Here is a 13,262-nt window from a genome sequence, read left to right as displayed (position 1 = left end):
AAAGATTCAGTCGGATTTGTTGGGGTTCTTTCTTCCTTTTAAGTGGCTTCCATGCGGTTTTCTGAGGGTGTGTACTCGCTTATGCAATTTTAATTTGTCATCATCCCAAATTACATGACGGAAGAAGATTCTATCATGTTTCTGTTCTCATATTGATGTGGTTCGCGCAGCATCCTACCACACCGACCTGCATTATCACCTGGAACCTGTTCTCACCTGTAAACCTAGATGAAATGAGTGTACATATATTTCTAAAATTTGTTTTAAAGATTGCACTGTATCATCTGTGCTCAAGTCCAGTGTTTCCCTCCAGAACTATGAATGTAAATACTGTGAATGAAATCCTGTAGGAGGCTGTCATTTCTGAAGCAGTTGCTTTAATTCTTTTCTACAGACTAAATCCCAGAGTTTAGTGAACTCTTACATGAAGTCCACAATCATCATACAGAGTTTCTTGAGTTTGACCTTTTGTCTCGTAGTAGCTGAGCACGTTAGCGGGAAACAAAAACGTCTCATCTGATCTATTTTGATCCGATTTAAGGATGCTGTTAAAATGGTTGATGGTTGAATGAATGTTGATGAATAAAATCCAAGTAATCTTCTTAAACTTGTGACAAACCTGAAACACAACACAACATCTCATGTTTAACAGTTCTGAAAAAATAACAACTAGAAGGCATCTCCTGCTACAAATGAAACTATTAAACTTGAAATGATTTAATGGCGGATTTGCTAATCTCTTTCCCATCAATTTTTATTGTACACATGGATTTACTCACAATAACAGTTCATTACAGACAACATTATCTACGACTGTGCCATACAAGTTGTTATTAAACTAGTTATTGTGCAGCATTATTATTTCACAGCAGTGCTGTCTTCTACACAAAGCAAACAGATCATTTATCAAGCACCATGACATTAAATACCTGCAGTTGTCAAGTGCAAACTTCTTCTTTTTTTTCACCATTTGAAATATTTGATCTGGAATACAATATAACTGTCTCATATAACTACAGTATAAATGAATTCTAATCATAATCTAGTCATAATCTTCTATATCACAAATTATCCCATTGATAATAAATATAAGAATTAATACAAAATATAAAATAAATAAATAATATAAAAATCGGGGCTGCACGGTGGTGCAGTGGTCAGCACTGCCGCCTCACAGCAAGAAGGTTCCAGGTTCAAGTCCCGGCTCCATCACAGGATCTTTCTGTGTGAGTCTCCATGTTCTCCCTGTTCCTGTGTGGGTTCTCTCTGGTACTCCAGCTTCTTCCCACCGTCCAAAGACATGCAATTTGGGGACGAGGCTGATTAATACTCTAAATTGACCGTAGGTATGAATGTGAGTGTGAATGGTTGTTGTCTCTCTATGTTGGCCCTGTGATGGACTGGCGACCTGTCCAGGGTGAACCCGCCTCTCACCCGTAGCTGCTGGGATAGGCTCCAAACTGCTATTTGTGAGCATTTGAAAGGCAAACTACACTTTTTAAGTTTTGCTTTAACGTCTTTAAAGATAACTGTTAAAACACATCCAGAGATATTCAGTAAACTTTGAAATATCAGGGCCAAGCAACTTTAGCTTGACCTGGAACCATCTCTAGATTAATATGGAAATTGTCTATTTCTGAGGTCCTTTTTGTACACATGGTAGCGAGCAGAGACTTCCTGTGACACACACTTTGAAGCTTTTGATTATTGGTCGGAGGAACTGGAACACTCAGATCCTTGGATGAGTCTTCCTTGGCAGCGGAGTCAGAGACGGCACACATCGGAGGGTAGAGTCTGAAGCTTTCTAGCGTGTCCTTACACTGTTCAAAGCTGTGGACATTAGAGCCTATGGAGTTGGACGGTTTTTCAACTATACTTAGCTGGACCTTGATCTTGGGCTTTGAGTGGCACTTTACTGGATCCAGGGCGCAGAGGCAGCCTTTAAAACAGCACAGAGAAGCCAGGTCCCCGCACATGACCCTGCGGATATTAGGTCTCAGCATCAGGTAGATTATGGGGTTGTAGATGGTGGAGGACTTGGCAAACATGGCCGGCATAGCAAAAGCCAGAGGCGGGATGTTCTCAATGTGTCCAAACGCAGCCCACATGGACACCACAGCGTAGGGACTCCATGCTGTGAAGAAACCGATGCAGACAGCGACACTTAGCTGGAAGGAAAAATAAAAGAGAAATGAGTTATTTTAAGGATTTTGCATTTTTGCACAGCTATGATAATGACAGCGAGATAGACCTGAGTTGCAGGAAAAGTTCAGCCAGTTTAAAATCTAAATGCATCTTAGTGTCAGTTGTTTTGGGGTTTTTTTTTCACATCATTATTCATAATTTAAGTCTCATTGAAGTCAACAAAATCCCTAGAAGTTTTTGTCCGGCGTTAGACATTTTATCAGTTTTTGTTTAGTATTTTTTGACAAAATTAACACTACGCCCACAATTTTTTTTTTTTTTTAATTCAGTAAATTGGGCATTTTTCAGCGACAAATTTCATGCTCTTTGTTTGCAAAGTTAAGTACGTGGGATCAACTAAGAATAAACTTCAGTACCTGTATTCATTATGAAGACAGGGAATGTCGGCCCATGTAACAACATTTATATGGCTTTTACAATTTTTGGACAACATTGAAGGTCTACAGGACAAAGGAATAAGCTTTGTTAATGCTTTGGCTACAACTCCAGCATCATAAAAGATTATTGTCTTTTCTGTCTTTTCCAGTGTAGCTCGGACACGTGAAGAAAGAAATTTAATTTTTGTATGTCTCTGAGTTATTCTCATGGAAATGGCTATATTATGATGGATATTTATCGGTGGAAGAGTGCTTGCCTCTCATCCATCACAGTACCACCAGAGCAAATTCCTGCTAATGAGGAGCTGCTCCACTGGAGGATCTATTGAGGTCACTGCCAATATCTTCAACAAATGGGTGGGTGGGGAACTCTCCAGAGGACTTGTGTCTCTGAGGAGGGCTTTGATATTTTAACCCTGAAACAACACAACGACATGATGGCCCTGCTATGTCTTTAATTCAGACATAACTCTGGAAAGAGGAGAATTTTATGCTCAGAACTGTGCTTTTTATGTCCCTCAAGTAGTTAAGAGTGTGAGAAAGCTGGAAACATCATACATTTATTTCTTAATTGGCATTTTCGGATGGAACTGTTTTAGTTAAGTCCTAATCAAGTGACTCTAAATTAGCCAAATTTAATCACACGCTTTCTTGAGGACTTGACTTGAACCTCATACCTTGACGATAATGGTCTGGATGCTGCTCATGTGCGTCCGTCTCACAGCATGCTGCTCCACAGTTTTGCGGGATGCATGAACCGTGACCAGTATTGCGGTGTAGGATGCTACAATGATGCAGCATGGAAGGATGTAGCAGAAGATGAACAACGCCACAGTGTAGGAGCGGGCTGTAGAGTGCTGATTAGAAAAGCGCCAATCGATACAACAGGCGGTGCCGTAAGGTTCTGGTCCATATTCTCCCCAGTGCATCAGAGGGGAACAGGCAAACAGCAGTGCATAGACCCAAGCGCAGGCAACAAGTAGACGGCCATGAACACAGTTAAACCTGTTTCCTAAAGGAATGATACAACAGAATGTTATTGTCATAATCTTGGTTTGTCCAGAAATTAGTTCGCGACAATGTCCAGTACCCACACCACTTGGTCTTTGAAAGGGTGTTTGTTAAATGCCTTCCTCTGGGGGAGATTAAATATCACACCAGACACAGTATGAAGTGTCCTTGTGTTGGCTCAGACGTTATACATCAGTGGTATATCATTTTCTGCATCTAATGACTGCAAAAATCATAACAGTGGTTCTCATGAAGATTATCGTGTCGAACAAAGTGTTTACATCTGTTTTTGTAATAATCCAAAGCACAACGTAAAAATTCCTCTGAATTTTGGCCGAGGGGACAACGCTAACTTAGGGTTAGCAAGCAAAACTGTGACACCACTGCAGCAGGTCCCGTCAGGAAAGCAGTTCCAACTATGAGTGTGTTTGAAAAATTACGATAACTTGTACTCTAAATTGTTAATTCACAGTTCATTGAATTTGTGTTACGCACAAACCTCATTCTGTTAATGCCAGAGAAAAGTGAATTGGTTTTCTTTTGACTGAGCTACACAAAAACTTCCCACCAACTACCATTCGTTGTGCTAAGCTAACTGGAATTAGCGCTAATGCACCTTAATGTTGCTTTGACACATCACATTATTTTTGAAGAATGAATTTCATTTCACTAAGTTGTTTTTGTTGGCTGGTTTTCCTAAATGATGAGATCATCCTGTAGGTATCTGGGATATGTAGGAACGTACAACATGCCAACATTCTGGTTATAGGCGATGATGTTTCTACTAAATCAAAGCCTTTTGTAACAGCATTTGGAGAAGTCTGTTTTCTTTTTTCTCCTTCTGTCAGTGCGCTGGATTGAACAACATCACAAGTAACACTTATTGAAGATTTGTCAGTCATCAAAGAACGCTTAATGGAGGAAATCTGGTTCCCTCTACAGGTAAAACAACAAGGGTGAGGGCAATATTTAGAGGACTTACCATAGGGGGGATAACACACTTTGACAAAGCACACTATGCTCAGCAGTGTAAGAGTGGTCAGACTGCAGATGCCAAACAGCATGCCACAAAAAGCATATATGGAGCACACGGTTTTCCCATAGAGCCACCTGAGGAGGAGGAGGAGGAAGAGGAGGAGGAAAGTGCAGTTCGAGATGGAGCAAAAGACAGATCAATGAGTGAGAGGAGGAGAGTGTAGCTCAGAGAGTCATACTGCAGACATATATATATATATATATATATATATATATATATAATATATATATCATTGAGACCAGATGTTGAGCAGCAGGTGTGGTACCTGTGGTAGAAGCTGGAGGTGATGGCCAGGGGGTAGAGGGACAGAGTCAGGCCCAGGTCGCTAACAGCTAGGTTGATGATGAAGTACTCCGCTGGCTTCAGGAGGTGCTTTTTCTTGTAAGAGACAAACAGCAAGGTGCTGTTGCCAAATAGTGAACACACTCCTGCAAGGAAAACACATGGCTGAGTGAGTGGGTGAGTAAGAGCCATAGTGTCAGAATTAACTTTTGCAATGTTCTATGCAGAATTAAAAAGGCTTATTGAAAGCGGATATAAAAAAAAAAGTCAAATGTAATTTGTTTTCTGCTTTTGTAGAATTTCTTTGAATATATGATTGCAAATTTTAAAGTCTCTTTTGTAAATCAGTGTTGGCAAACAACAACACTCGATCCAAAATGTAACTTCTTAAGTTTCCTCCTCGCCGCACGTTGGATAAGACTACATTAAAGTGTTCTCCAGTAATGTGGCTGAGATGAAAGAGTAAGATCAAAGTTAACTGGGATGGATTTCTTTTATCCTGTACATGGTCCGTCCTTAGAATTCCTGATCAGAAATCCCGCCATGTCGGAGACACGGATAATACGTCAGCAGCTGCAACACAGACCTGCCGACTGGATTTGTGGCATTACTGCATAATGATGTGATTCTTCCTTTTGGAAAAATACTTCTACTGTACATAAACACAGATGGAGAAGTGCTCTGCATATAAACAGTATCATTTAATGTACCTCAAGTCATTGTTTTCTGAGCCCTTGACCGTTAGTAGCTCTTTTATTGGTCTTGAAGGGATGTTACTCACCAAACACAGAGTAGACCACAGCCACTGTTATATCTACTGGCACTGGGATGTTTGAGTGGAACGCCATGTCTCCATGTAACATCTCCATCTGAAAGAAGATGAATTAGCAACATTGATCCCCTGATGATGGAATAAATCTGTGTATCTGAAGCTATACATTTACACACATATATATATATATTTTTTTTTCAAGCTTGGAATAATGAATTACTCAACAGTGATGCTTGCCAATGCTGTAGAGGAAGCTGTTTTGACTGTCCTCTGACTGTGTGAGCCATATTTTATTTTCTGTTTGTGTGTGTGTGTGTGCGTGCGCGCGCGCGCGTGGGCGTGCGTGCCTTTTCACACCCTTAGCTGCTTTACGTGAGTCTCTGATTCAAAGATGATGCGTAAATCTTCCTGCAGACGTCAACAGGCCATCATGCGTGTCCATAAATGATAAATCCATAGACAAGCGGTTTCATGAGGTTTCTGCATAAACACATTCGAATGTGTATTTGAAATTCCTCATCTGAGCAAAAACAAACCCCGCGCCCCGTGCGTAAAGGCGCGTAGTAACTCATCCAGTCGCACGGTTACGCGCAACGAAACACAGCGTATTTGAGCTGCAAAACGGAACCATTGCAACAAAGTCAAAGGATGTAGGTGGCAAATGAAGGGTGCTACTTTTTTATCGTCATCACTCTCATGATATAGAAATGTGAGGCATCCTCACTCGGGACTACTTTGTGATTTTGAAGTGACCAGTTAAGAGGAATTTGATTCAAATCCTTTTAAGTTGTACTCAGTACATCCACGTGTGATTGTACCAGAAATCGTAAACATTTCATTTAAAAATAAACAGATGAAGAGTTCAGAGGAATGATTTTGACTTAGTGTAAGTAAAATGACCTGACATATTTTGAGAGCCGGAAATCATTGGTTTTCTGTTGGTTACTGAACGGAGCGCGCGTTATACCTTTAACCTACGTCCAAAACTGTCTTCTTGGGAGATTATATCAGTGTTGCAACATTTGAAAAGAGAGGAAAAATGACGTCAGAGAAGCAAATGAACAGGAGGATGGGCGTTAAACGATCCAACAGGTTGAGCGATCAGCATCCTCGACACTCTTGTCAGTCGTCTTTTTCATCTGATCTCCCCAAATCTAGAACCGTGTAGAAGTTTGAGTCCCCGATGTCCTCTAATCAAACTTCTAGTACCTCTGATCACGTGCCCCTGCGTTTAATGACATTAAAAAAAAAAAAAAAAACCCACAACCTTACCTCAGCTGAAAAAGTACGTTTCCTTCCTTGGTGTTACGTTCAATCCCATTAACGTCCAAGTGAGACTCATAAATGTGTTTGTTTTCTGGTTTTTTTTTTACTCCGTCCAACTGATGAAACGTGTACAGGTGAGCGGTACCGCAGACCGCCTCCCTCTGGCGTGTGTTCACGCACGCAGGGCCCTCCTGTCAAATACGCATCCCAGATACTGCAAATCACACGCTCTCTGATCAGAGCTTGACGTCACTGCAACCCCACGCTCTCTCTCTCTCTCTCTCTCTCTCTCTCTCTCTCTCTCTCTCTCTCTCTCTCTCTCATACGTAGAGTTTCAAGTTTTGGTTTGAGGTCAGGTTTGATCAACTAAAAATGATACATGCTTGATTGGATTAAAATATAACTTTTAATCCAATCAACGTAAACGTTGATAAACTGGACTTCCCAACTCGCATTCATTAGGCTTCGTAAATTCGAAAACCCATTTTACACATGAAGATTATCATAAAACCTACCGGTAGTTTCAAGTACTGAAACAGACATCCATCTCTGACGCAGAACTTTTCATTTTTCTTTTCGTCTGCACATTTTCCATCTTCAAATCAAGACCCTGGGATGTTCAAAAGAAGAAACAACAGATCGTGCAGTTTTTGTATAGAAATTATAGGCATGATGCATAATCAGTGGTGAGTTTGGGACTTTTTTTTTTTTGCTAATAAAACATCAAACATTTGTTGCACATCTGAGAGTAAATGAAATAGAACTATTTTCTGCTACATCAAACCTTCTGCATTAAAACTTGAATAATTTGTAGTTTTGGCTCTTGGTTTTTTTGTTGTTTTTTTTTTGCATTGGCAGAAGTTTTTACATCACCTTTGACCATATATGGACCAGATGGCACCGCCTCAGTGAACCAAAAGAAAACCAATTCACTTTTCTCCGGCATCAACATGTACCACTGTAGAAAACACGCACTGAGCTGACAAATCAAGCGGGCTTGTTGTCTCAGTGACGCGACCCATCAAGCGGCAGTGGTAAAGTGACTTTTCTAAGTGCGAGCCGTTAAAGCCCATCGCTATTCCTCGGTTGTCCTGCCCACTTTGATGTTCATGCCTGTCTTATCACAGACGTGTCTCTCTGCACTCTGTGACCATCACAATTAATTCCCTGACAACACCATTACACCCACGAGGCAGCTTTCACCGCAGCTCTCCTCAAGCGCGTGTCGGTTTCTGCGCGCGCGCGCGTGTCACGTATTCTTCATGGTGTGGGGGACTCGTGTTTGGAGACAAAAATCTAATTAATCCTTCCGCATTAGGGTGAAGACTTTGTTAAAGGTGAAGGAAGGGTTGGTTTAGTTCAGGTTGGTCTCCTGAAAATCAGTGCGTGTCAATTTAAAGTCCTCTGAAGTGATGGAAACGTGCGTGCGTGCGTGCGTGCGTGTTCCCACATGTAAGGAAGAATGAGGAGCAAGTGGCAAGTAAGGCAATATTTCCAGTGTTTGTAATCCTTTTGAAGATAATTCCACTGCACTCTCAAGGTGAAACTAATCGGATTGTTTCCCCTCTCGCCGTTTTCTGAGACAAATTCAAAGTTTAATTTTCAAAGTGCCGCAGTATTTTCCTTTGACTCCTGTGATTGGTTTCATTCAGGGGTTGTGTGGGGGATACGAAATATTGAACTGTAATTAAAAGTAGTAGTAGTAGTAGTAGCACATCACGACTGATACAATTGGCTAACTCGATTACGCTGAAAAAGGGATGAGGACATGGCTGACAGTCTGATGCATTGCAGGAAGCACCAGAATAATGAAACAATAAAGATTCAACACCATCGGCCCCTTCAGCGTGTCCGTGAGAGCTGATCAAGACTGCGTCAAGTCAAGTGATTCCATTCTATATGCCAGTAAGATTATATGTCTGCAAAGATTCAAATAGAAAGAGAGCAGCCTACAAAAAACAGTCTCGGGTTTACTATTCCAGGCATGGACATCATAATAAAGACATTTTAGACTGTTGGCTCTGGGCTTCTGCAAATCTGATGTGAAATCACGCTAATAAAGTTCAGAATGTGAACTTTAATTCACGTTTATTTATTTTTTTGCATCCACAGAGTCGATATTCTATCTATTCACACGAGGAGCCACACACGGAGAACCACTCCGGCTGAGTAATCGCTCGTCCGTACTGTATGTGTTCGGTCCCTCTTCTTTCTCGGGGCCCAGAGTCATTGTTATGGTAAACCAATCCATTTACTGTACGACGCTCTCGCTCATCCTGCCACTGCTGAGCCAGAGGGCCCCGGGCGGATGCGCTGAAATAACCTGGCTTCTTTGAGGAATGTGGCTCATTTACCGCACGCGGGCTGAGCCACATAGTTTTTGGGGAACCGGGAGCCACGAGGAGACATTTCATGAAATGGCTCCCCAGACTACCATCTGAAGCCGTAGAACGAGGACACAAACCCTCCATATATTCTTCGCCGGGTGAACTCCATCAAAAACGTTGCGATACAGTTGCAGCTTTGGAAGCAGGCAGTCAGCAGGGGAGATTAAATCAGCGCAAATGTGGAACAAGAGGTTTGCGTCAATGAGCTGAGAATGAACACAAGGAATTCAAAATGAAGTTTAAAAAAAAAGAACGTCGTCACCATTGTTATGTTAGTAATTGGACACCAACGCAGCAGGCTGCATCTCTGAATCCATCTCAGCAGGTGCAATCAAACCATTGAGGGTTTACACACGTTTTTAATTGAAGACGGACTCTGCAACGAGTTCGCCGACAGCTAAAACGAGCAGCGTGACTCATTCTCAGTTACAAAATACTTTTTGTTGTTGTTTTACTCCAGAAATGTTCCGTACGTGTTTTCTTTGCGATGCTGGGGGTTGAAACAAAGTGACGTACAGGAGTAAGAGAACCAGAGGAATAGTGAGGCAGGGTGGGTCCGCCCAAAGGCGACACTCCCGGTATTTGCTGGCTTCACCGTCACACGGAGGATTTTCATCTAATACCAACAGATGAACTCGCCGACGAAGGGAGTGAACCTCTTATTATTCTAATTATTGCACTGATGGAAGCTGAAAACACTCCACTCACACTTATCGTTTGCCAGTAATGGAAATATTCACACTGCCTTTTTAATTTCAAATGCGAGCATGTAACAAACGGACTGGTGGATCAATAAACACGAGTGGAAGTTGTCATGAGTGTTTGGTGTAACAGAGCCTGTTGATATGCTGATGAATCAGCAGTGCAAGCAAGGGCCAGTGTTCTGGACTTGGTGTGTAATAGACTGTTCATTATGCATATCATCAGTATAGAAGAGGTGTGTTGGGGATTTTTGTCTTTGTATTGTGTGTGTGTGTGTGTGTGTGTGTGTGTGTGTGTGCGCGCGCGTGTGCATGCATGTGTAAATTATTCTTCACATACAAATAAATCAAGCAAATCAGCACTTCTGCTGGGTGTGGAAATTAGCAGCTACTGTCACAATTAAATAGGCCTACACATGGTATCCACACACACACACACACACACAGTACGTACATTTCATTTAAGTTTCTATGGAAGCTGAGAACAGCAGCTTGTTTTGATGTTTTTAATGCTGTTATCTGATCATTGTTTGAAGGTAAGTCAGCTTGTTTTCTCAGGATGAGGGATCGATTCAGCTTGTTATCATGAGAGAACAAAATAAAAGCATGCAGTAAGTACCAACAGCGATGTGATAACACCAGAATGAACTTGTGATCTCAGGATTACAGCATTAAAACATTAGCTCCCGTAGTTATCGTCATTTGTGTTGAATTTAGGTTTCCTTCAGGTTCTCCATGTCTACTATTTCATGTTTTAAAAGATCGTGGGAGCAAACCACGTTTGCGCCAGATTAGTTTCCCATCGGGTTCGGGCAGCAGCCACTGCTCCACCTGGGTTCTCTGTGGCTGCGTCCTTCTATTGTATCGGCTTTTAGTTTTTTACCAAGCATCTTGCAGGTATAGAAAATTTTCCATCTCACGGTCGGACGCTGTCAGCTAAAGGAAATATATAACCCAAGTCCTGAACCACATCAGTTCTGCTCCACTAGTTTCATCTATTCCATGAAACCATTTTAAGTACCATCAAGCCGAGTCCAGGGAATATCAATAAGTAATCATCAACACCACCACAGCGGCTAAAGTTTGCATGAATGTGACAGCGGTGTTCGATTGTTTGCTGCTGCTTTGTCCTACTTCCGTTAGACCAGAGGAGACGGTCGATGGAGGAGCAGCCTTAAACCCTCAACCTGCAATTATTGAAGTAATTACTGATGAACACGTAACGTCACAGATGCTCTTCAACCTCAACAGCATATGAAAGAGGACGAAATATCCCAGAACGAATTTTTACAAACTTGAAAGGGTTACAGAGAAGAATAAAAGAGAGGAAGGAGTCTGGGCCCACACCCTCTTAATCCGCGTCTGAACCAGAAACAAAGTCAGAAAGACAAGCAGAGAGACATCAGGAGTATAAATGAACTTAATAACAACAACAGAACAGGTAATTATCAACCTGCTGATGAGGAGAGAGGGCGCGCCCGACCCCCCACGGCAACCACCAGCTTAAAATACCAGGAAAGGAGTGAGGAGGAGGGAAGATTACACAAAGAGTGTGAAGTAAGTTTGTACGCATCAGGCATGTCACCAAGACAATATTTTAGCCCTTCTGTGCTTCTGTCTTAATTTAATGATGTTTTAGTGAAGCAGCCCGTTGTATTTCTACCAGTGATTCACAGGTCTGGAGGCAGGAGCCTGGAGCACAGCCAGGACCGACTCCAGCTTGTGTGTCATCATGACCAACATGTGGCTGAAGCCAACAACAGCTTTCATAGTTAACAAACTGCCATCTTTTGTCTGCGTCGGTTAGTGCTGACACGTTTCCACTGTTGACTTCTGCAGCTGGAGATTTAGTTCAGAAAGAAATTCAATTCAAACAAGATAATAGAGAAGAATTTCCAAGGCGGTTATAACCGCCTGATATGTCGGAGGCTTCATCGGTTGTTCTCGCAAATCAATACAAACACAGATGAGGAGGAAGCAGCTGATGAACGTCGTGTCAGTCATCCTTTTGTATCCAACAATCCCATTCTGGCTGGCGTGGCTCAGAGAACAAAAGGATTGCTGACTCCAGTCTCACTTTCCTCGGTGACCATGTCCAGGTATCCTTGAGAAAGATACTGAGCCACTAATTGCTCCTGATGGCCCTGCGGTTTAAAAACTAAACATACGAGTGCATCAAAGAGACGGCTTCCTGTAGGGGCATTGATTCATTTTCCATTCATAAAGGTGAAAGTGTGATCATAAGTCGCAGCTCTGCTGCTTTCTGATGAATATATGAGAACTGTACTTCATCAACGGGCGCAACTTCATTTAAACTTTATACAAAGTTTAGAAATACACAACTATGTGAGTAAATGTTTTGCCAAAGTCGACCCCTGACCTCCGAAATCTTTTCAATTCATCTCAGTGAATGTTTGAATCTGAAGAAATTCCCTTAAATTGTTCCAGATGGAACAGTGACCTTGACCTTTGATCATCAAAACATTTTCATTTTATTATTCTTGAGGCGGAGGAGCTGGAAAGGAGCTGTGTACAGTAAATTTGAGTAGAAGTTCTCCCAGGTATTGAGGGGGAAATCATGATGAGGAGAATGGAACACATGTTGTCATAATCTTGACCTTTGATGACCAGAACATGTCCAGTTCATCCTCGTGTCCAAGTGGACTTTTGTGCCACATTTGCAGGAATTTCATCCAAGAACTTCCTCAGATATCACATTGACACTAAGTGAAAGGAATCTTGACATTTGACCTCCAAAATAGTTTCAGTTCATCTTCAAATCTCAGTGGACGTTTGTGCCAAATTTGAAATTTCTTCAAGTTCAGACAGACGGGATGGATGGACAAACAGCCTGGAATCGTAACACTTTTGGTACGGAGGCAGTAAAACATAGCCTACTAAATCCAGTACTACGTTGACACAAGCAGGCCACTCATGAAAGAACGTCCAGGTAGAAGTGACAGCAGCCCTTTGCTGCCATTAGCTCGCCGCTTGTCTGCAGCTAATCTGCAAATGTGTAAAGATGTGTTTGCAGATAAGGGAGTAGACTGAAGTTGAAGTGTAACTGTGGCCATATACCGATCTGTCAATCATTCACATTTAGTTAGCGTGTTTTGTTTTTTTATTTGAATCCCAACATGCACCTCTCACTAATTTCTTCTCTGCGAGCGGCTGTCAGTCCCAGAGTGCAGTGGATTGTCCCTGACAGAGGGACCCGTTAGGGAC

At 41.9% G+C, this 13,262-nt stretch overlaps 1 protein-coding gene across 1 annotated transcript; it reads right to left on the bottom strand.

The window, feature by feature from the left end:
- Nucleotides 1-1,189: 1,189 nt before the first annotated feature.
- Nucleotides 1,190-5,780, bottom strand: opn7a (opsin 7, group member a). Its single transcript, XM_086203766.1, has 5 exons — nt 5,693-5,780; nt 4,895-5,057; nt 4,576-4,703; nt 3,260-3,594; nt 1,190-2,168 (listed from the first exon to the last, which is right to left on the bottom strand). The coding sequence occupies exons 1-5, from the start codon at nt 5,778-5,780 to the stop codon at nt 1,572-1,574; spliced, it is 1,311 nt and encodes a 436-aa protein (XP_086059892.1). The 3' UTR covers nt 1,190-1,571.
- Between the last annotated feature and the right edge of the window lie 7,482 nt (nt 5,781-13,262).

This window comes from Aulostomus chinensis, chromosome 5 (genome assembly GCF_037954235.1).
Source record: "Aulostomus chinensis isolate RoL2024-O1b breed Wild chromosome 5, RoL_Achi_v1.0, whole genome shotgun sequence".
NCBI lineage: Eukaryota > Metazoa > Chordata > Actinopteri > Syngnathiformes > Aulostomidae > Aulostomus > Aulostomus chinensis.
Note: the sequence above shows the minus strand (reverse complement) of the source record. Positions and strands in the feature narration are given on the sequence as shown.

Excerpts from the sequence above, each read along its gene's own strand:
- opn7a (XM_086203766.1), bottom strand. The coding sequence starts at position 5,780 with ATGGAGATGTTACATGGAGACATGGCGTTCCACTCAAACATCCCAGTG. Across the intron at positions 5,058-5,692 it reads TGTGGTCTACTCTGTGTTTG|GAGTGTGTTCACTATTTGGC; the intron begins GTGAGTAACATC and ends TTTTCCTTGCAG. Across the intron at positions 2,169-3,259 it reads TCCAGACCATTATCGTCAAG|CTAAGTGTCGCTGTCTGCAT; the intron begins GTATGAGGTTCA and ends TTTTCCTTCCAG.